This window comes from Doryrhamphus excisus, linkage group LG4 (assembly GCF_037039965.1).
Source record: "Doryrhamphus excisus strain RoL-2023G ecotype Guam linkage group LG4, RoL_Dexc_Guam_v1.1, whole genome shotgun sequence".
Classification (NCBI taxonomy): Eukaryota; Metazoa; Chordata; class Actinopteri; order Syngnathiformes; family Syngnathidae; genus Doryrhamphus; species Doryrhamphus excisus.
In genome coordinates this window covers 3,125,142-3,149,213 of record NC_136360.1, presented here as the reverse complement: position 1 = coordinate 3,149,213, position 24,072 = coordinate 3,125,142, and the positions used below count along the sequence as shown (strand labels likewise).

The 24,072-nt window shown below is 39.3% G+C and overlaps 1 protein-coding gene across 2 annotated transcripts; it reads right to left on the bottom strand.

Annotated features, from left to right (window-relative positions):
* Nucleotides 1-499: 499 nt before the first annotated feature.
* On the bottom strand, nt 500-21,318 carry tmem125a (transmembrane protein 125a). Of its 2 annotated transcripts, XM_078789986.1 has the most exons (3): nt 20,878-21,318; nt 2,314-2,364; nt 500-2,137 (listed from the first exon to the last, which is right to left on the bottom strand). In XM_078789986.1, the coding sequence occupies exon 3, from the start codon at nt 1,758-1,760 to the stop codon at nt 1,062-1,064; it is 699 nt and encodes a 232-aa protein (XP_078646112.1). In that variant the 5' UTR covers nt 1,761-2,137; nt 2,314-2,364; nt 20,878-21,318; the 3' UTR covers nt 500-1,061. The 2 variants fall into 2 exon arrangements, with proteins under 2 accessions (XP_078646112.1, XP_057929256.1); XM_058073273.2 differs by lacking the exon at nt 2,314-2,364.
* Between the last annotated feature and the right edge of the window lie 2,754 nt (nt 21,319-24,072).

Here is a 24,072-nt window from a genome sequence, read left to right as displayed (position 1 = left end):
CTGGAGCCTATCCCAGCTGTCTTCGGGCGAGAGGCAGGGTACACCCTGGACGCAGCCAATCACAGGGCACATATAGACAAACAACCATTCACACTCACATTCATACCTATGGACAATTTGGAGCCGCCAATTAACCGGTCTAGTGGTTAGCGCACATACCTCACAGCTAGGAGATCAGGGTTCAGTTCCACCCTCGGTCATCTCTGTGTTGAGTTTCCATGTTCTCCCTGTGCATGCGTGGGTTTTCTCCGGGTACTCCGGTTTCCTCCCACATTCCAAAAACATGCTAGGTTAATTGGCGACTCCAAATTGTCCATAGGTATGAATGTGAGTGTGAATGAGTGTGAATACACCCAGTCCAGGGTGTACCCCGCCTCTCGGCCGAAGACAGCTGGGATAGGCATTAGCCACCCCCCCCCCCCCCCCCCTTGTGAGGAAAAAGCGGTAGAAAATGAATGAATGAATGAATGAACCTAGCATGTTTTTGGAATGAGGGAGGAAACCGGAGTACCCGGAGAAAATCCACGCAAGAAAACCCGGAGAACATGCAAACTCCACACAGAGATGTCCGAGGTTGGCCTCTAAAATTCATCCATCAGAAATAAAAGCTGAAATGCTGCTACCTGGTCTCATATTCATCTATGGATGTCAAAACCAAATGTTTGTGTCAATTAGGACTTGGATTCACTGGTCCAATACTTCTGTGGGGGGGCGGCAAAGTCTCTTCCAAAGGCACCTATGACCTGGTTTTCTCTAAGGTGAGAATCCGGGAGAAACTGCTCCGGGATGCCTCTTTACACGTCCGACCGGTAGAATTTACGTTTTTCGTCCCAGTTTAATACTGCCTTTCCAGCCGATGCAATAATGCTACCAATGCTATCCAATATGAACGTTTCATATAGCACAATGTCTGGCTGTGAACTTGAGTCCATCTCAGTTAGTTGCTTAGTCTTTAATCTTGTCATCCGTTCTTGTCGCTACTGTTTGGCTTCCACTGTCATCTTTCAATGAATGATCATTTTTTGTCATTTTTCCCAAAGCAGTAATCCTGCTGTTACGTCTCATATGAGGTTGGCCAGACTGGACGTAGTTTCTCTACGAGCCTGGTGGTTCATGTGTCCGGAGATGGTGAAGATGTTGAAAATACGGTCCACAAATCTTTGTCTGTGCCGCGTCCTCTCCAGTAGGATGACCACAACTGAGTATATTCCAACCCCCACCACTGCAGCGCCCCCTCCAGTCAGCAACACCACTCCAGAGATGTACATGTCATTAAGCGCTTGGCCCGGTTTGGGCATGTGGTTCACCAGGGCCAGATGCAGTAGAACTCCTCCGCAAATGAGCAGCGACAACCCGGTAATCAAAACCACGAGGAAGTCAGATAATCCGCCGCTTTTTAGCATGTCAATCTGCTGTCGGCTTCGAACGCAATTCATGTCCTGCACGGCGGAGCTGAGCAGCTGTTTGAGCAGAACCCCCAAGGCGAGCAGACAGAGCGCGGTGCCCGCACCCAACCGCCATTCACTTGAGACGCTGGTGGTGGTGGAGAGCAGACCAACACCTCCGAGCCCACAGCCCAGGATTAGAAAAACAGCGACGCAGTAACACAACAGAGACTTCCCTGGTTCTCTGAACCACCACAGCTCTACTTGCTCCTCCAGGATGTTGTGTTGAATCCGAATTGGGTCAGCGGGCCCGTGGAGGCCCATTTCAGAGCCTCTAGGTCCCCTCAGGGGGGGAAAGTCGTCCAGTTCAGGCATCCTGCCGCCACTCCCAGCCTGATAAATAAGGCAGCCACCACCACAGAGGGAAAAGAATCCACTTAAGAATCCTTTCAAGTCGTGTCACCTTCACTGACAGCTACCGCTGCTGGGACCGGCGAGTCCAGGGGTTTTAACGGGGGTCACTTTGGATGTTAACCGGGAGATCTCCCAAGTGGCTGAAGAAGCTCTACTGTGGGAATAGAATACAATGTTGTAAATGTACCAAATCACCTGCCTGTTTGTCCACACCGGTCCCTTTTGTAATCAATGCGGGTCCCCTAGCCCAGGCTGCATACATCTATGGCTCCACATCCACCGCCCTGATTCCATGTCCAAGGCAGGAATAGGAACCTGCTAGGGGCGGCAGTCCTCATCTGAAAGACAAGACGGGAAGAAAAGACTTTCTAAGTCGGGGTGCTTGTTGTTCCAATTAGGGGCTACAGACTGAAAAATGAAAGCAATTATGTAAACAAATATATGTAGATATACTAAGAAGTCATGTGTATTTCAAGGAAAAACTGCAGGTTAGTGATGTAGGTGAAAGTATTACCACAATTTCCACACCTTGGATACCCCAAACACAAACAGGTAGTGGTTAGACCTGCAAACATACCAGAAAAAAGGCAACAATGTTGATCACCGTTTTCCGAAGTCAACGCTAATGTGTGTGATTAAAAATAATTCGGTCTGACGAAGGTGGTTAGCACGCAGGCCACACAACTAGGAGACTCTAGTTCGATTTCACCCTCAACCATCTATGTGTGGAGTTTGCATGTTCTCCCCGTGCATGTGTGGGTTTTCTCCAGGTACTCCGGTTTCCTCCCACATTCCAAAAACATGCTAGGTTAATTGGCGACTCCAAATTGTCCATAGGTATGAATGTGAGTGTGAATGGTTGTTTGTCTATATGTGCCCTGTGATTGGCTGGCCACCAGTCCAGGGCGTACCCCGCCTCTCGCCCGAAAACAGCTGGGATAGGCTCCAGCACCCCCCGCAACCCTTGTGAGGATAAGCGGTAGAAAATGAATGAATGAAAGAAATTTAAAAAATTAAGGAATTAACAAATTAACAAAAAAAAAATGAAAAGTAGACCCAATTATTGTTGCATACACTCTTTACATCCAAACTTTCTGTTGTGGCTGCTTAAAAACAACATCTCTCTCATTATCTCGATGCAAATGAGTGTTTGCTACAGAGAGCTGACAACATCAGCTGCTGACGCCATGAAAAATGTACTCACACACACACACACACACACACACACACACACACACCAAAGCAAATTTCCATCACACTGACTTACATTCATTTACGGAATGTTTGGCCAAACAACAACCACATGATTGCTACACCAAGTTTTCACAGCAGATGTCTATGAATTATGGAGAATGAGAAACGTGTCAAGTATATTGAATTTCATTGTCTTTTGCTGCATTCAAGGCTTTACTGTGTCAAAAATACTATTGTTTAGTATGGCACCATTTATATTGGATTATATGTGCTTCAAATTCACTCTATCACTGTATTTAATTCATTCAATTTGAGGTTGACTACGGCCAATTATTATTCAAAAAATTAATAAATATGAATGATGAATGGCCAAATGAAGAAGGGGGGGGGGGGGGGGGGTAAGGCGTCGTCCTTCAATGCTTTCTATCTAATATCACACCTCAGGAAGAGTCACTCGGCATCACATTCAGTGTTTTGTCACTTGTTGTATAGCTTGTCTTACATACTGTAGTATTTGTCTTATTTTGCAGTATTTTGCAATTTTTGTGACATGCATTCAATGACAACATAGTAAAATAAGCGTGACATTAGTTTGAGGGAAGACTGGATTGGTTGATATTGGTATCAGGACATTTGTTAGGAAGTTCCAGAAACCACCAACTGGAAGCCAACAAGATGAGTGCCGTGTATGCTAACCCAAAAATTTACACAAATTGAGGCAAAATTTTGCAGTAAATTTTCAACCTTAAAGGGGATGCTCATTTTCGGTCCTTTGTATTGAATTGTGGACTACTGTAGAGCATCTAAACACAATAACACACACAAAATGCTTTCTAGATCTTCCAGAATCTACACCGGTTCCAGCTGTATTTACTTGGGATTTCCTGCTTCCCAACAAAACAGTCTTTGACTTTATTCCACTCACGGCCCACCACTCTCCTGTAATTGGTCACATTCCCAAGCACTCCCGAGGACTTCCGGACAGCTGCCGAACCCTACTTTCTAATTTTGTCAGTTTAAGAGTTGAAAATAAATGGTGATTTATCTTTTTAAAATGTGATCTGGTCCGGAAGTAGAGACTGGACAGTCAACTGGTGACAATTTTGTAAAAGTAATAAACCCTTTTTGAGAGGTTCTTGAAAAGTGGTTAGGAGCTACTGCTGGCTCATGAGCTATTCAAAAAGTGGTGACATAGGTTTACTGAGTGCAGGCAATCTTGGGACAACATCGGTAGTGGAAATGTGGTAATTACATGTTTTTTGCGGGACTACCTGTGTTTTAAAAAAAAAAAAAACGTGGGTAGACCCACTGATAAGGCCATTAGCAACTTCAGACATCGGTAACATGTATGCAGCTAACACTCACGTTATTCCCTTACACGGAACAACACACTGATAAATTGTAAAGAGTCAAAAGAAACGAAAAACTCTTTGACACAAAGTAACATTGGAAAGGCTGCATGGTGGTGGAGTGTTTAGCGTGCAGGCCTCACAGCTTGGAGACCCGAGTTCAATTCCACAGTTGCTATCTCTGTGTGGAGTTTGCATGTTCTCCCCATGCATGCGTGGGTTTTTTCCGGGTACTCCGGTTTCCTCCCACATTCCAAAAACAAATCCAAATCATCCATAGGTATGAATGTGAGTGTGAATGGTTGTTTGTCTATACTATGTGCCCTGTGATTGGCTGGCAACCAGTCCAAAGACAGCTGGGATAGGCTCCAGCACCCTCCGCGCCCCTCGTGAGGTTAAGCGGTAGAAAATGAATGAATGAAAGGTCTTAAACTGACAAACGCAGGGCGGATGCAAGCCTCGGTTCCACTGTGTACTTTATGTCTCTATTTGGCATTTTGTCTCATTGCATCTCATTTATCAAGCAATTCTTTGCATTTTGTCCTGTGGTAGACTCGTCCTCTATGATGCTTTTTTTTCCCCAGCACTCAGCATATTTTATCTCCCGCTGTTCATCCCAGCCCCATCACGCACAACCACACGTAAACATATACAGCAGGCACACATGCTAACAAACATCCTCAAGGTTATGGCTGTCAGCAGCTTGTCTTTAAAAAGCTGTCAGCGGCTTCATTTCTATCAAAGTCAGCAAGTGTGTGGCCACAAGCCCGCATGTCCCAACGCAATCTGACAGGAGTTACAGCTCGTCCTCATCACACCGCTCAGCAAAATAAAAACTCAACATCCTGTGTCTCTCCAAAACACGATTGCTCACTCGGGCTTGGGATTTTGTTTTTTTTTTTTTTGCGAATGACACGACAGAGAGATGGATTAAAAATATTCAAATTTGATTTTCTTGTTTGGAGATACATGCAGAATGACATTGCTTATTAATGTCGGCAGGTGCTGCCTTGCAACGGCAATAAGACTGACACCGGGAGATATGAGGTGCATACAAAGGGCGGGAAGTGACAAGTAAGGTAATTACAGCAGGAAGGCACCGTGTTTATTGGCAACATGCTGTTCTTGATGCATTTCACTTCCTGTGTCTTACTTTTGACTGCGGGTGAGTGTTCAATCCGTGGAAATGAACAAAGAAAGTAAATTCTATGAAATGTGAATATTAGCCAGTAGGAGTGTTTAGTCACCTATAACAGTTTTGTCTCACACATAAAGTTTTTGTTTTTTTTAAGTACACATGGGTTGGAGTGTGCACACGTGTTTGTTGAGTCACTAATTAATCCCATCTGGTCTGAACACAACATCAGGTGGCGCCACAAAAATAGGACAGTGAGTCAGCTGGGTTTATGTCTCAAGTTTTCAAGTGAAAGTGCAAAGATAATGAAAACGATATTCCTAGAGACTGAGAGTCTTAAAACTAGGATGTGTCCCGATACCAGTAGCAGCCAGACCGAAAAACTAAGTCGTGAACCGTGTCGGATGTCACTGATTTATTTATCATAAAAGTATATGTGCAATTATTTATATACATACAGTAAAGTCTCGTTATATCGATATCGGTTATAATGAATTACTGCTTATTACGATACTATTTTCATTTCCCGGCAAATTTCTAGTCTTTTATGATATAATTAGTTCCGTTAGTACGATACCCGGTTATTATGATAATCCGATTACTACGATGCCCTTTTCATCTCCCGCCAGCCAATTTGGTCTGCTTATATCGATACAAAAGCAGCTTAAATCAATCTTTGCTTAAGGATTTCAATACCAAAAAAGAACACGGCGAACGGCTGTTTCCAGTCAACTTTATTTTTCACACTTCCACCACCAGAGCGCAGCACACACACCGATTCCCGCACTTCCTGGTTCACAGGTCATGCTCAACCCGCCCCACATAGCTGGCCAAACACATGCCTGCAACAGAAGAACCAGCTGACATAGCATACACACCTATTCCAACGAAGACACAAGCGTACAAATACATGTATTTAATTGTGTTGTATTCAGATATCTTTTTATCGCTTGCAATAATCACAGTTTTTCATATGTACATGCTGGCGTTCGTTGGTTCTTCTGTGCATTATTGCCCACTTTTAATGCAGTTCGGCGCAGGATCGGATGTATCGACAGTCCGGTTATATCGATATTTTTTCCGACTCCCGACAATATCGATATAATGAGACTGTAGTTTAAATGTACGTATTATAATAGTAAATATTAACTTGCTGAATACCAAAGATGTATACCCAAACGATCCTAACAACATATTATATATTATGTTATATACGTGTTTTAGAGGCAATTTCGATGTAAAACAACCTCCTTTTTGTGTTGTTTATTTTTGTTATAGTTATTTAGATATTTGTAACAAAGCTTGAAATGTGTCTTTCACAAAAAGCTGGCTATCTCCCTTTTCTAGTCGGGAACTGATATTTTCCTGAAACTTACCAATGTTCTTCTGCTGATTACATAAGAACGGAATAAGGTTGAAACAAACTTTTTTTTTTGGCAGGTTCCATTTTCATTCAGCCATAGAACACAATATTTTGTGTACCTTTTTCTTTCGAGTTTTTCTTTCACTTGTTGGAATAACTCCGTATTGCCAGTTTTTTGTTCATCCGGTCTTGAAAATTAATTTGGATCAAAAACAAACTTTGCTTAGCAGTCCGGTGCCGATTGCTCGCCTCCATTTTTAAAACTGAAGAACGTCTGGAGCTGCATGTTATGTCATATTTGAGCATACGCTGAAAGAACGCACCCGGGATAAATTTAAACATGAAAAGATTAAATTCAATCTTGCTAATATTATATAATTAAAGAAAAACTGGACTTGGCGTATAGAAAGGGTTTAGATTCTGTCCCACAGAGGGCGGTAATAGATGTCATTGCCTGGCTCCCGTATAATAATAAATAATAAATAATAATGTGCAGAATAAATAGATGACATCAAATATGAACAATGTACAGCGTAAACAGTAATTTGTACAAATAACTTAAATAATTTAGAATAAATAATAATAATTTAAAGTTTTGGTTGTGCGTGTGGGCAGGTAGAGGGGCTTATGTGGCATTTATGCTAATTCCTGCATAATGCACACCGAAAGCTGTTCCCAACAGCCAATAAACAACAGAAGAAGAAAATCACAACGAAGAAGGACGCACCCTGACAACTTTCCATTTGAGCGGGTACAAGATAACTCAATCGGATTGGGGACAAGAATATTCCACCCCTGGGAATCCGATTATATGTTAATTTGGATTGGCTCTTTTGTTTCGGAATGAGGCGTATACAAAGGTTAAATTCTTACCGTTTCAGCAAATAAACCGAATGCAATTGGAATATTTGGGTCCATGTATACGTGGATACTCACACCGGGATTCTGAGCATGAACATACAACACAAGCAGTTCACGACTGGAGCTTGACTGATATGTTTTTTCCAGGGCCAATACTGATTTTTAGTAGTAGGGGCTGATAACTCGGGATGCTCTGATTGATTGGCCATTGATCAATATCTTCAGATTTCCTTAAAAAAACACATGAACGCTGTATGCCAATAAAGAAGTTGATCACAAAAATCCATCGTCTGACATGTCGCATAAGGTTGTCTCATACTGAATTATAAATTATTATCGATTAATTAATGAGCTGACCTTAAAATTGCATTTCATCTGCAGTAATTTGGTCAGTAATACTTAGCAAAAAATGTGGTCGATAACTAAACTCGACCTTGACCATGCAAGAATGACCGTGACAATAAAATGATGATGAAAAACATTGAATTGCCGCAGCCTTGTGACCTCTGAACTCCAACCATATCAGCTTTATCGTAGTGGCGTCAAAATGCGTAAAGATTAACAGATGCTGCGGCAACAAGAAGCACGCAGCAATACGACTGATGAATAAGAGAGTTAATGGTCAGACATTGAGCGAGAGGAAAGAATGAGACATGAAAAATATGCTTCGGAGAACAATTCATTGAAAATTGTTTCTTTGAAGTGACAGGAAAAGTAAGCCTATGTCGGACACTAAGAAGACTGAGGGCAGGCTGACAGTCAAAACACCCTTTCTTATGTAAATGGATTAAAAGTTATGATGAAAAAAACAGAAGCATAATCATAAACCTCAAACATAAATCTCTATCAGTACTTCTCATTGTCTGCGTCTTGGAAGTGCTCAGCCTTACAAGGTCACCAGAGAAGATGTAGAGTTAAAAAAAAAATAATAATAAAATACACCACACTACACTCCAATTACCTGGGAAGCTTTGGGACTCCGGAATTCCCCCCTCTGTTATGTTGGCCCGGTGAATTCATTTCACTGGTCATTAGTGTCTCATTTTATTGTTGATGCTTTGTTCTTTCAAGATTGGATGTCTGGCAATATGCTAATCCGAATGCAGATCAGAAGAAAAGGGCTAACACAAGCAGCGGTGGATCTGGAGGGGTCTCGCTTCAACACATTTGCAGGTTCTCACAAAAACTGAATGAAGATTTCAATCTAAATTCAGTCAACCCTCGTTTATCGCGGTTAATTGGATCCAGAATTTATAAATAGAATCATTATAAAAAAAATAATTAGAAAACCTTTTACAAACGAATTATGGTTTTCTAAATTATTGAGTTGGGCTGCACGGTGGCCAAGTGGTTAGCACATAGACCTCACAGCGAGGAAACGCGAAGTCGATTTTGGAGTTTGCATGTTCTCCCCATGCATGCGTGGGTTTTCTCCAAGTACTCCGGTTTCCTCCCACATTCCAAAAACATGCTAGGTTAATTGGCTACATATGAATGTGAGTGTGAATGGTTGTTTGTCTATATGTCCCCTGTGATTGGCTGGCGACCATTATTGAACATTGTTGAGTCCTCTAGACATAAACTAACAACCCTATAGTCACCTTTATGTGTTACAAATGAGTTCCCTGAGGCCTCGGTTTCCAAAGTGGGCTACGCGTACCCCCCAGGGGTACACCAATTGTCATGGGACTATGTGGATAAAAACAAAAACAATTAGCGCCTAACACGCCTCACGGAGCAAGGAGAACGGAACAGAAAAGAGACAGCATGAAGTGGTTCATTGCCTTGTGTGCATTATATGAACGAATAGGAACGTTTGATCATTATTTTGTGCATTGACAACGTTTAATCTTCAAGATTTAATTCATATAGTTGTTCATAGTTGTATTTTTGTGCTTCAGATACTGCTTTATCATGATTGTTAAACTTTAAACTTAAATTTCCTAATAGGTTCATAGGCAGACTTAAACCCTCGCCATTATGAGGGGACAAAAAAAGTGAAGCTCAAATTCAACTCATTCAAACGGAAGAACGCCAACATCAGATTTCATTTTTGACCTGGAAGCACTATAAAATACATGAATTAATCAATTAATTATGTGAAATATTTAGAGTTAATGAAGATCAAAAGGTTTTTGTACCAGTTGTGAGATAATTCAAAACTGCAATAACAACCTGTTGTTCTGGCAATCCAGAAAAGTGCTTGTGTGTCTCACCGAAACATTACAGTACACATTACTGACACCTAGTGGCCAGTGTAGAGTACAACATAGTTTTTTTCAATTCCTTATACAGTAAAGTCTCGTTATATCGATATCGGTTATAACAAATTACTACTTATTACGATACTATTTTCATTTCCCGGCAAATTTCTAGTCTTTTATGATATAATTAGTTCCGTTAGTACGATACCCGGTTATTATGATAATCCGGTTACTACGATGCCCTTTTCATCTCCCGCCAGCCAATTTGGTCTGCTTATATCGATACAAAAGCAGCTTAAATCAATCTTTGCTTAAGGATTTCAATACCAAAAAAGAACACGGCGAACGGCTGCTTCCAGTCAACTTTATTTTTCACACTTCCACCACCAGAGTCCCAAAGAGCGCCTACCCCTCCGGGTGGCAACACCTTCCCTATCGATAGTTCCGGGGTGAATTATGTCCCGGTAACCGGTAATCACTACAGCGTAAGTTTATTTTTATTTACTGTAGTACAAAATTTATTGTAGTACAAAAGTATGCTAGATACGCAATCCATGAACTCAAGGAGAAAATTACATGCCATATCAAAGATCCGCCCACTTTTAATGCAGTTCGGCGCAGGATCGGATATATGGATAGTCCGGTTATATCGGTATTTTTTCCGACTCCCGAGAATATCGATATAACGAAACTTTACTGTATTTGCCTTTTACTTTTAAATTTTTACGCTCAATTTTGGCAAAAAGTACTTGCATGTTTTGACGAATAGGCTGAGTTCAACCACAATACAGCATGATTACAGCAAGAGGCGACTATAATTCAACTATGCAGTAACACAAACAGGACGTTTGATACATTAGTGGAAGTTCAGTGTTGACGTATAACAAAGTTTGATTCCCTTTTTCTGAGTTTATTGCGCTACACTCAGGTATGACAGTACAATTAAAGTTGCAGTGTGCTTACAGTATCTTTGGGAGCCATTGCCTTGTTTTGGCATGGAAGCCCACCTTGTGGTGCTTCTCTATATTTAGGATGTTGTCAGTGTTCACATCCTCTTTTCACATCCAAGATATTGCTGCCAAATAAACAAAAGGAAAAAACCTGATGCCAAGTTAAATTTATATATTAGATATAAAATGAAGCCCTCCTGGTCCTGTAAGAGGAATATGTATTCTTATCCCTGGGTCTTGGTTTGAGTCGAAGGAGTGATGTTTTACCGTGGTGACAAAGCAATATCGTACTCCTCTCCTTTCTGTCTCCCATTCACACAACTCCCTCTCCTCTAGTCAGGCATTGATTCTCTTAGCGTCCCTGCAGGCGAGGAGAGGGGTCAGGGTTGGCTCCATCTGTCTATGTGATGGGCACTGGTGCCAAGTTCCACGGGGCTGGGACGGACAGAAAAGAAGGCTCATGTGGTGTGGAAGGGTAACGGATGTTTCTGAGCTGTCATCTGTGACTTCAATGTGTGTGTGTGTGTGTGTGGGGGGGGGGGGGGGTGATGTGGCTGTGGGACAGGATAAGGAGGGAGCAAGGACACTGCTGAAACTTCTTGCTGACGTTAATTCATTGGGAGAATCCATGACTCTACATCAACATTATCTTTATCAATGGCTCGCATTCAAATCAATGAGATTCAACCGAATAAGAAGATGTAGCAGGAGGGATCGGTGCTGCCAACTTAGCAACATTAGCCACGTATATATGGACCCAAATATTCTATTTGCATTCGGTTTATTTGCTCAAACAGTAAGAATTTAACCTTTGTATTCACGTCATTCCGAAAGAAAAGTGCCAATCCGAATAAACATATAATCGGATTCCCAGGGATGGAAATTCCTTTCCCCAATCCGATTGAGGCATCTTGTACCCGATCAAACGGATGCTGACGTTAATTCATTGGGAGAATACATGACTCTACATCAACATTATGTTCATCAATGGCTTGCATTCGAATCAATGAGATTCAACCGAATAAGAAGATGTAGCAGGAGGGATCAGTGCTGCCAACTTAGCAACATTACCCACGTATATATGGACCCAAATATTCTATTTGCATTCGGTTTATTTGCTCAAACAGTAAGAATTTAACCTTTGTATTCACGTCATTCCGAAAGAAAAGTGCCAATCCGAATAAACATATAATCGGATTCCCAGGGATGGAATATTCCTTTTTTCCAACCTGATTGAGGTATCTTGTACCCGATCAAACGGATGCTGACGTTAATTCATTGGGAGAATCCATGACTCTACAGCAACAATATCTTTATCAATGGTTCACCTTCGCAAAATGAGATTCAACCGAATAAGAAGATGTAGCAGGAGGGATCAGTGCTGCCAACTTAGCAACATTAGCCACATATACATGAACCCAAATAAGCCGGTATCACGTGATGTTGATGTTTACGCTTTACTGCGCATGCCCCATTGACTATTCTATTTGATTGTAGCGGCACATGTAGACTAGAGATTGGAATATTCCTTTCCATGTATACCATTGTTTTCGGAATAGTCATTCAGAAAGATTCCATTCTGAAAGAGGAAAAACTCTTCATGTAAACGTGGCTATTGTTCTTATATTAAGCAACTAATCAGAAATAGCAAATCTCCCGAAGGACTTTCGGAGACTAAAATGGAAAGGTTCTGAAAAGAGTGAAATGCCACTTGGGATTTGACGAACGGCACTTAGCTTTTTTTGTAATTGGTGGATTTATTAAGCTGTGGCAGCATCAGGGAAAGTTATGAATAGGTTTCACTTTTGTGTTTCATAGCACATAACCACGGTGCGTTCAAGGATGGTTGAATAAAGTAGGAAATCTTAATGTTTGAAGAAAGACATGGGCATACATATACATAGCAGTTGTTTGCAATAAAAAAAAGCCATTTATTGGGCATTTGTACATAAGAAATGTGAGTTGAATAATTTCAAATATAACTGCAACAATGCTTAGCATTTATTTTGTGTCATTTTGTTATTTCGCACTTTATTGCCTCTTTTTCTGATGAAATGTTTATATTTCTCACTGGGCTAACCCAGCCTCTTCATTTCAGATATCGCGAAATAATCACTCATAGCACATCCGTGTCTTCTTTTACATATCACTGCAAACAATTATTATCAAGAGTGGAAATGTTGAATGGAGTAATTCCCATACACATACTCCGGAATCTCGTCTATGGACAAGCACTTCATTTTGTGCAAATGTGCCAGTCCGTCAACGGATGCATCCTAATGTCTCCAATGACCCCTCGCTTTTAATTCCGTGCATATCTTCCAGTAGTTTCTATTACGATGTATTGCCATGAAATCAGGATGGATTTAGTGGCCATGTGACATATTGAGCACATTCCCCCCAAGCTCATATATAACTTTAATTGTTTAGTTCTAATTATCACACATGATACGACTATGGAGATGTCATATTATCATCATTGTGAGTGAGTCACATTTACCAGCCACACAAAGGTACCAGCCTGGCTGTGGACATAAAGTCTGAACAGTTATTAATGTCACTAGAGGCTTTAAACAGATCCTTCCTATTTCATGCCCTGGAGTGCTCCCTGGCCCTTATAAGATGGTTTAATTCCATTTTTTCTGCATGAGCTCGTTTTTCAGTTTATGGCCCAGCATCGGCTAAGACCACCCCCCACCCTCCACTCCGCCTACACTGCATCTTATTCACACACCTTCGTCCACATTTGTTTCCTGTGCTTATCTCGTCAGTCTTCCGCACCTTTCATTCTTCCTTGTCCCTCACTCCTCTGTTGCACCGCCAGTGCTCTTTATCTCCCTAACTTCTTATCTGACTTGTCTACTCAGGAGTTGTGGTGTTGCAAGGAGAGAGATGTGTGTCTTTGCTACAGAGCTCCCTCGTGCTCAAGGTAATGTCGGACGCCTGATGCAAAGCCCTTGTGGCATTAGAAACGCACATAAAAAACACATAAACACAGTCGACTCGAGCAGTTTGACCATGGAACTGTTGGCATTGTTTTGGCCTCATTCCCCCATGCAATAGTATATCTGCTCGCTGTCATTACCAAATTCAGCGATGCTTGAATCTATTTAAAATGTCTCAATCATTAACAGGATAAGCCCTCATAATCAAACATAACTAATATGAAGACAGCATAAACTACAATAGCTCACATTGGCACCAGCTTCCTGATTTGAGTTCAGTAAAGCTTAGAAGAGTATCAACCCTGATCTGGTTGGGTTTCTATGTAGCTGTATCGTCTATGTAAATAGTGTGACATCATCATCAACGTGACTCGGCTTAGCCGACCAATGACAACAAAGAACAAAGAAAAGGAACATGACTCAGTAAAGCAAGGAGAACAATGGTGGGCATTTGTACCCTTGTCTTTATTTAATTTTTTGTACACTATTTGTGTTTTGTGTTTCCCCTTCCATTACTGTTGAGGCTCTATTGATTTGTCAACAAACTGCAGTGTATCAGTGGAATATTTATCAGAAGATAAATAGTGAGCCCCAACAAGTTGATAATGTACCTCAGATAACTACAGTACTCGATGTACTGAACAGATATAACAAATGATACACGACACAATAAATACTTGGTAGCTAGTAGTAGGTAGGTGCAGCAATCAATATTGCCAACTTGGCAACTTTATCGCTAAATCTGGCAACATTTCAAACCCCTTTGCTGACATATTTTGTCAAAAGCGATTAGCGACAAATTGAGTTTTTTGGTCTCTCCCACGAGGTTATGCTTCCCGATTAGTTCCAGACCCCGACTGTGATAAGTTAATTTCCACAAAGTAGGATTACTTATTTATTTATGTACTACTCCATACTTAAAGCACAGAAAATTGAGTTTAACATCATTTGAGCCCCCTTAAGATAAACCTAACCCCATTGGTATTACTCAATATAATTGACATAAGAAGAGTTAATGAGCCATTTAACACATAAATAAAACTCATGCTCGTATGTTGCTATAAATGTTTGAGTGACAGGCAGATAGAAGGGACATCTGCGGTTCAGAGTTGAGTTTTTATTAGGGATTTTTATTTGGGGATTATTGTGAGATAATTCAAACCTGCAATAAAAGCCTGTTGTTCTGGTGATCGAGTCTGAATGTCGTACAGTAACATTACTGACACCTAGTGACCAGTGTAGAACACTACATATCATTCACAGCTTCTTTGAATGCATTTTCTGAATGCCTTATATACTGTATATATGTGTATTTTTAGTTAATTTTGCCATTTTTATTCTTGAAATGGTTTTGTAACAAATATGGAAAATTTGCACATGGTAGCCCATATTTAACAATAGCATCATTTATTAATAAATATATCTTTGGAAACCAGTGATAGAGTGAAGCCTTGAACTTATATATAACAAACTTCGAAACTGATTGATTTGGTGCCTCATTTTCCACAAATTCCAACAGGTGTCGCTCCACCCATTTGGCACCATACCACCATACTTGGAACCCCAACAAAAGGCCGCTACAAAATTGCACAAGCATTTTCCAACGCTGCACTTTTGACAGTGTAAACAAAACAAACCCACCAGATTGAACCAAACTGCACTGCTTGTCATACCGAACTACTTTTCCTCCAGGAGGCGCAAAATGGGACAGCTGCTCTCAAAAGCTGCATCCAAATTTGCTTCTTTCGGATAATCTCCAATTCCAATTTGGAATATAGTTTGAGGAAATTAACTCAATGACGCACATAAAGCTCGTGAAGCCCCCCGCCGCCGCCCGGTCTTTACATTGGCGCTGTGAAACCCTCTGGACAGCTGCTTGCTTTCCTTAGTGGTGCACAGCTGCAAATTTAAAAAGCTAATCAAATCATATATTAACATGCTGGTCCCCACCTGCTGCTCTCCTGGGTAGAATGCCACCTTTTTTGTTGTGCCGTTTTTTTGTTTTTTTTTAATCCTCCTCTTGTGGGTTGAGAGGTGATATTGAGTTTATTCTAATGTGACTTAGGCTGTCTAGCGATAACGATCACAATGAATGAGGCTGGTTTGATGTCTGTCTTGTCTATAGACCCGTGAAGTGACAGCCTCTCCTAATATGGAAGCAGTGCTTTTCACACAGAGAAAAAATTGGGCCTTTTCACGCACTGCATCCTGTAACATTAACATTTGCGACCAATCACAGTGGAGTGTGCGTGCCTAGAGAAGGGGTGGGGGTGGAGTGAATTAAAGTCGATGGACTGTCCATGGAAACACTGCAGAAAGAGGTGCAGAATCTGGAAGATCTAGAAAGCTTTCTGTGCGGGTTATCATGCAAAGCACCGAAATTGAGCATAATAGGTCCCATTTAAAGAACAAAACTGCCTGTCCCTTAGCTTTGTGTTATCAGCAACAAAGTATATCATCACATTCACATATTTTTTTATTTATAACTAATTTTCCAACATAATTTTCCAAAAATTGCAACTTTATTCTTTGATTTTTTGTTTTTAATAATATTATGACTTAAAAATATATATGTATATTTGTGTAATATACTATTTTTTCACTTAATATTATGACTTTATTCTCCTAATATTTTTTCTTTATACTCACAACATTAGTGCTCGTTTTTTCCATTTTTGATGTTGTTTTTTTTGTTTTTGTTGTTCAGCGCAAAATAAGCTTCAAAATATTATCTTGGATTGTACAACAATTTACCCTTTTTTTAAGATTCTTTCAGAATGTACAAATCCTTTATTACCAGTGTATCCAAGACATTAAGCAAAATCTCCAAATTGTATTAAAATGGAGACACAGTCACTTCCTGTTCAGTGCAAAATAAGCTTCAAAATCAATTTAGCTTTTTTTCAAGATTCTTCCAGAATGTACAAATCCTTTATTACCAGTGTATCCAAGACATTAAGCAAAATCTCCAAATTGTATTAAAATAGAGACACAGTCACTTCCTGTTCAGTGCAAAATAAGCTTCAAAATATGAACTTGGAGTGTACAAGAATTTAGCTTTTTTTTCAAGATTCTTCCAGAATGTACAAATCCTTTATTACCAGTGTATCCAAGACATTAAGCAAAATCTCCAAATTGTATTAAAATGGAGACACAGTCACTTCCTGTTCAGTGCAAAATAAGCTTCAAAATATGAACTTGGAGTGTACAACAATTTAGCTTTTTTTTCAAGATTCTTCCAGAATGTACAAATCCTTTATTACCAGTGTATCCAAGACATTAAGCAAAATCTCCAAATTGTATTAAAATGGAGACACAGTCACTTCCTGTTCAGTGCAAAATAAGCGTCAAAATATTATCTTGGATTGTACAACAATTTAGCTTTTTTTTCAAGATTGTTCCAGAATGTACAAATCCTTTATTACCAGTGTATCCAAGACATGAAGCAAAATCTCCAAATTGTATTAAAATGGAGACACAGTCACTTCCTGTTCAGTGCAAAATAAGCTTCAAAATATTATCTTGGATTGTACAACAATTTAGCTTTTTTTTCAAGATTCTTCCAGAATGTACAAATCCTTTATTACCAGTGTATCCAAGACATGAAGCAAAATCTCCAAATTGTATTAAAATGGAGACACAGTCACTTCCTGTTCAGTGCAAAATAAGCTTCAAAATATGAACTTGGAGTGTACAAGAATTTAGCTTTTTTTTCAAGATTCTTCCAGAATGTACAAATCCTCTATTACCAGTGTATCCAAGACATTAAGCAAAATCTCCAAATTGTATTAAAATGGAGACACAGTCACTTCCTGTTCAGTGCAAAATAAGCTTCAAAATATGAACTTGGAGTGTACAACAATTTAGCTTTTTTTTCAAGATTCTTCCAGAATGTACAAATCCTTTATTACCAGTGTATCCAAGACATTAAGCAAAATCTCCACAGCAGCTCCGTTAGATACGAGTATAAAGTATTGTAATATTGGCAGAATGACCATGAGGCAGGATGACTGTGCACAAATCAGTCTTTTATTGGCATCTACAAAACTGCACTGTATACTGTCTTACAACAAGACACACTCCGCACCTCAATGCAGCCACCGTGGCTTGGTAACTTTTGTGTTCTATAACAAGCAGGCAAATGCCACTGCCGCCACAGAACCACATACCACTCCTGTCGCAACAATAGCATAACAAAAATAAAAATATACACAAATAGTGTAAAGTAAAGTAAATAGTTTAAAGTAATTCTTTTTTATCGCTCATTCTCCTTATGGCTCTGGTGAAAGTCACAAGCTATGACTTAGGCTACTTTGACAACCGCTTATGTCGGCGTCAATCAGCCAGCCAATTGGAGGGGTCGTCGAGATGACTGGGTTCCACTGTATACGATCCTATCTAAACACACATACGGGTATCAGGTATACATGTGCTGTGTATTATGGGGTGTCCTAACTTTTTCCTCCGAGGGCCACATTCTGAAAAATCAAAGTAGGCGGTGTGTACATTTTGTAAACCAACCCAAGAAGTTACGTATGTTATAGTATAGTTGACAAAGTCAATTTCTTGTTCATTTTTCCATTTTTGCTGTTGTGTCATTTTCAAATAGTTCAACTATTTTTGCCCTGAATAATATTTCTTCACTCTCATAGTATTTAACTTTATTCTTATAATTTAGCGTCAACTTTTCTCCCTCTTCTGTTTGTTGTCATAACATTACAACTTGAAAAAAAAGTAATTTGAACTACAATTTTTTTTAAGATTACAACTTTTTTCTTTTAATATCATGAAATTATGGTTGTAAAATTGTTACTTTTTTCCACTTTTTGCTGTTGTTTTGTCTAGTTTTCTTCATTTTTTTAGTTTTTTTTTTTTTTTTTTTTAGAAAGCACTGAGGGCCAATTAAAAAAATTAAAAAACACCCTGGTGTAGGTGCCGGTTTCACCTTCATGATCTATGTAATCTTTTCTATGATTTTCTTATTAGTTGCGCTAATTACTTTTACTTCAGTTAGTACTTCTATGCTTACTTCTAGGTGCGGATTGGTTAACGCGCAGGCCAAGTTCAATCCCACCCTCTGCCATATCTGTATGGAGTTTGCATGTTCTCCCCGTGCATGCGTGGGTTTTCTCCAGGTACTCCCGCTTCCTCCCATATTCCAAAAACATGCTAGATTAATTGGCGACTCCAAATTGTCCATAGTTATGAATGTGAGTGTGAATGGTTGTTTGTCTATATGTACCCTGTGATTGGCTGGCGACCAGTCCAGGGTGCACCATGCCTCTCGCCTCTCAGACAGCTGGGATAGGCTCCAGAATGAATGATTACTTCTATGGTGCAAGTTTAGCTAGACAACCAATATTTTTCATAATATAGTAAAACTGTTGTTGATACTTATTCATCTAATCTACTGAAAACAAATCCTCTATCAGCTCTGAATTGAACCGACTCAGTGGAATTGATTATGCCTAAAGGGGAATGTGTGGATGGAGTCTGTCCAATTACATTTGCAAACCCAGTGGCCTGACATTGTGTATCTGCTGACTACGAAACTAGAAACGCGTCTTTAAGATTCAGCCCTTATCTGTGTTCCACTCTGTGTCTGGCACGCAGTACACACATATAAACACCTGCATACCCCAGCCTCACCTTTAAGGGGCTCACCATCCACCAGCATGCCTTCCCGTTCTTTCCTTCAGCACTCTCATCCTTGTGCTCTGTGTTGACCCTTCACTAATGAGGCCTATCACATGTTGTTTTCAGCCTGACTTGTTTTCACACCTTTGACCAAATCTTGAAGGATTTTTAAAGTTGTGAAGTTTGTTGTGATATATGGACAGCTTGGATGATTCAACTTTGTTTTTAGGTGAGATATGCACCTGAAATACCACGTCAACAACACTTACCCCGTCTTTGGTCTCTAAAAAAAAAAAAAGAATATCACTATGACGTTGGTGTGGGCCATCCCACCCGTACAAAGGTTATACTGTGATACAATGCCACCATTTTTACTTCCTTGATTTGAATAACGGCAAAAACAGGCAAGGCTCAGCTCAATAAAAGCAAAATTCATTTCATTCAGTTTGTATCGTGATTGTTTTAGTTATTAATTTTACTGTATTTTTATTTCACTGACATTGTCTCATATACAAACTGTTTTTTTTGTGATGAATTTCTATTTTAGGCTCATAAAGGCAAATAGAAAAAATACTAACAATGCAACTTTGGACACATATTTATTTTATTTTTGTTTTATTTTTAGTTTTATTTTGTTTGGGTTTTTTGTTTTATATTTATTTCACTGACATTGTCTCATCTATAAACTGTTTTTTGTGATGAATTTCTATTTTAGGCTCATAAAGGTAAATAGAAAAATACTAACAATGCAACTCTGGACACCTATTTATTTTATTTTTGTTTTATTTTTAGTTTTATTTTGTTTTGGGTTTTTTTTTGTTTTATTTTTATTTCAATGACATTGTCTCATATACAAACTTTTTTGTGATCAATTTCTATTTTAGGCTCATAAAGGTAAATGGAAAAAATACTAACAATGCAACTCTGGACACCTATTTATTTTGTTTTTGTTTTATTTTGTTTTGTTTTTTTTGTTTAATTTTTATTTCACTGACATTGTCTCATATACAAACTTTTTTGTGATCAATTTCTATTTTAGGCTCATAAAGGTAAATGGAAAAAATACTAACAATGCAACTCTGGACACCTATTTATTTTATTTTTGTTTTATTTTGTTTTGGGTTTTTTGTGTTTTTTTTGTTTAATTTTTATTTCACTGACATTGTCTCATATACAGACTGTTTTTTCTGATGAATTTCTATTTTAGGCTCATAAAGGTAAATACAAAAAATACTAACAATGCAACTCTATTGCATTTATTTTATTTTTGTGTTATAAGCCATACATAAAAACTCATGTTGTACTATTGGGATATTTGAGATTATGCCCATACAAGCTGTAAATGATGGAGAAATGTATACTGTATATACAGTATTGACCTTTTTGGAAAAGAAAACTTTGTTGACATAAAGTTAAAAATCACACTAAAACCGAGCTTACCTGTGCACCCAGCTGATGCCGGCTGTTCCTCGGCGTTCTGCACCGGTCTGAGCTTGCTTTCTATCCGAATTGCAGGTGCTGTCAATGCACCAGTGGGTGAATTCATCCGAGCCTCCAGCGGATCACCGATTCCCGTGGAAGCGACTCAGTCGCTCCGACCGCTGCCTCCGCTCGCGATGACGTTCGTGGGTCTGCGCCACCACGGGGAGGGCGGACTTCCCTCGGTCTGCTTTGCAGGTGTGGCCGAGCGAGACGGAACGAGACGCCGGTGGGAGGGGACACAGGCGGCGGATGGACCTCTGCACTCACGTGAGTTCTATGACTCATTGATATTCTACGTGGGTGTTTTTATGAGAAGACACATGCTGCAAACTTATCAATACCAGTTATTATCAGCTTTATGATAATGTAATTGATTACAATTAAGAACCAATAAGTGTGATCTTCTTCAATTCCATGTACACTGGCCTTTGAAATATAATTGTATATGATATTGTTATAAATTCTGATATTTTATCTGTATATGAAGTACTCTATCCTTCTCCTTGAAAAGTTATAATACTTTCTAATGAGCTTGTGTATATAATCCAAATATATTGGCAAAAATCCTGGCTTTAGCTTTCTATGGAATGACAAGCCCCTTCCAGCTCAAGCACGCCCCCACCTGTTCAGGATGAAACAAGTACTGCAACACCTCCGCGTACGACAATCTCTCTGTATTTTATTGTCCGGTTATAGCAATAATAATGATGTGACACTTATTACACAGACTGTAGAAAGTCATGGTGTATAATAAATGTTTCTGTAACGTTATATTACTGGCCAAATGCAGACAAAAAAAATGTCAGGTGCCATTAATAGTGCACTCACGGAGTGCACTCAGACAATATGGAGACAATTGGAGATGCTTGCAGCAGCCCAGCCTCATCCGAGGTTATTGCCCTGTATTTCCTGTGTGAAATGTGCAAATTCAGCAATTTTTACAGAAGAAAATGTGAAATGAAATCAACAAATATACATTTGGCTGCATGGCGGATGAGTGGTTATAGCGCGCAGACCTCACAGGTAGGAGACCAGTGTTCAATTCCAACCTCGGTCATCTCTTGCATGTTCTCCCCATGCATTTTTTTCGACGACCAGCTGGGATAGGCTCCAGCAATTTTATTTATGTTGTCATTATTTATTTTATTGTTCATCATGACGTGATGGCTTTATGCAGTTTTTCTATAGGAATACCTGAGTGTTGCTATACTTTTAACCCTGCCAGGTCCCCTAGCATAACCTTAAAGCAACTTTATACCAACTTTATTAGCGCTTAGCGTTGTCCTTTTATGTACGTTTGATTGTTTGGAGGTCAAAAGGATAATGCGGAAATGATTGGCTATGTTTTATCGAACAAAGACGGATCTATCAAAGATGAAACAAGAACTTAACAACATTTTTGATTGGATTTTGTCTTTATATATCCCCTCTCTGGTCACAACATTGCGTACACATGTAGAATATTAATATGTCCTATACCAGAGCACGAAACAACAACTTTATTATTGTGGCTGCAGATTGCCATGATAGAACAACACTACCTCAGAGGTCTTCCTGATATAAGATGTTCAGCATTTAATATAATAGGCACCTCTGATGTACAGCATTCACTTTACTATTGGAAATAAGCTCTTTAATAAGACTTTCAAATTCAATATTTCCATCCTCATCAGGGCTACGTTCCTAATTTAGATCAAATATTTCATTCGCAGTTAAGGGTTGACTCATTGAAGTGCTATCACAGGTCGGCGCCGTGCGATCAGACAAGTGTTATTTATAGAACTAAGCCAGAAAATGTATGGGCGTGTCTGTGTTGATTGGGTGCAATCATGAGTGAGAGGTGTCAAGATAAGTGTATCAAGGTTCTCTGTGAAGAATACACCTCATAGATTCAGTTTATCACCCTCCTGCTGGCAGTTAGCAAACAAATAATTTACATGTTTCGGTACTTGCAGCATGATTTGTTCTCTCTAATATGTCGATTCCCTGTGGCATAGAGCATTGATCTTTGCATCTCTGACCTAGTGGCTGTTATAGATTGATTTCATTTGGCTGTGTGAAGATTGATTCACTTCTGTTTACATCGTCTGTTGAATGCTAATTTGCTATAATCATACAAACGTGAAAAAACTCCTTCAGGGTGAAATTACAGAGTAGAAACAAATGACTATTTAATACAAAGCAACATGAGACAGCAAGTTATTTGAAATTAATGTTTTTAAGTCTTTTTGACACAGGGTGGGAATAAGCAATATATTGTTTCATGCTGTAAATGAGCAGCAGGAAACAAAAGCTGCGGCAATTTGTGTTGTGAATGCCAATTGTCACTAAAAGTAAGCATAAAAACTGTACCTGGATGATGCTTTTTATTTTAATTTTGCACATTTTAACTCATTCAATACCAAAAATGTAATTATAAGTTTTTATAAACACGAACACCCGATTCCAATTATGTATTAATACGTACGTCTTTTACGCATTTTTGTACAAAAGGATCAAAGAGATAATGCCGCAACTCCCCGCTGATGCATGTGGCTGTAGAGTAGTTTTAAGTCATAAAAACGGCCACTAGATGGCAGAAATGCTCACATACTTCCATTCAAATGTGAAAATTCAAAATAGTTTGTGGTGTTATATTTGTAAATAAATTGTTATTTTGAGGTAAAACAATCATTTTTGTGTGGTTTATGTTGTGGCATAGTCATTTTGATATTTGAGCCGTCACAGAAACAAAAATATTTGTGTTATGCCTGAAATGTATGTTTTCACAAAACGCTGTTTTTCTCCCTTTTCTTGTCAAGAACTGATATTTCCCAAAAACTTACCTGTGTTCTACTGCTGATTACTAAAGAACGAAAAATGTTAGAAACAAACTTTTTTTTCTGATGAAAGACGGGAGTGTAATTTTTTTTCTTTTGGTACATTCCATGTACATATAGCCATAAAATACAATATTATGTGTGCCATGATAAGTGAAAATCGTCTAAAATGGCTCCAAATTCACTTTGGACATGCAAGGGAAAAATCCATTCTTGTGGTCCACTGGGACGAGTGTTCAATTACACACCTTAGTGTTTTGCCTTACATTCATTAACTTTGCTCTTTGTTGTTTAAAAAAAATCTCATCTAGTGCTGTTAATTTGCATTTTTCAC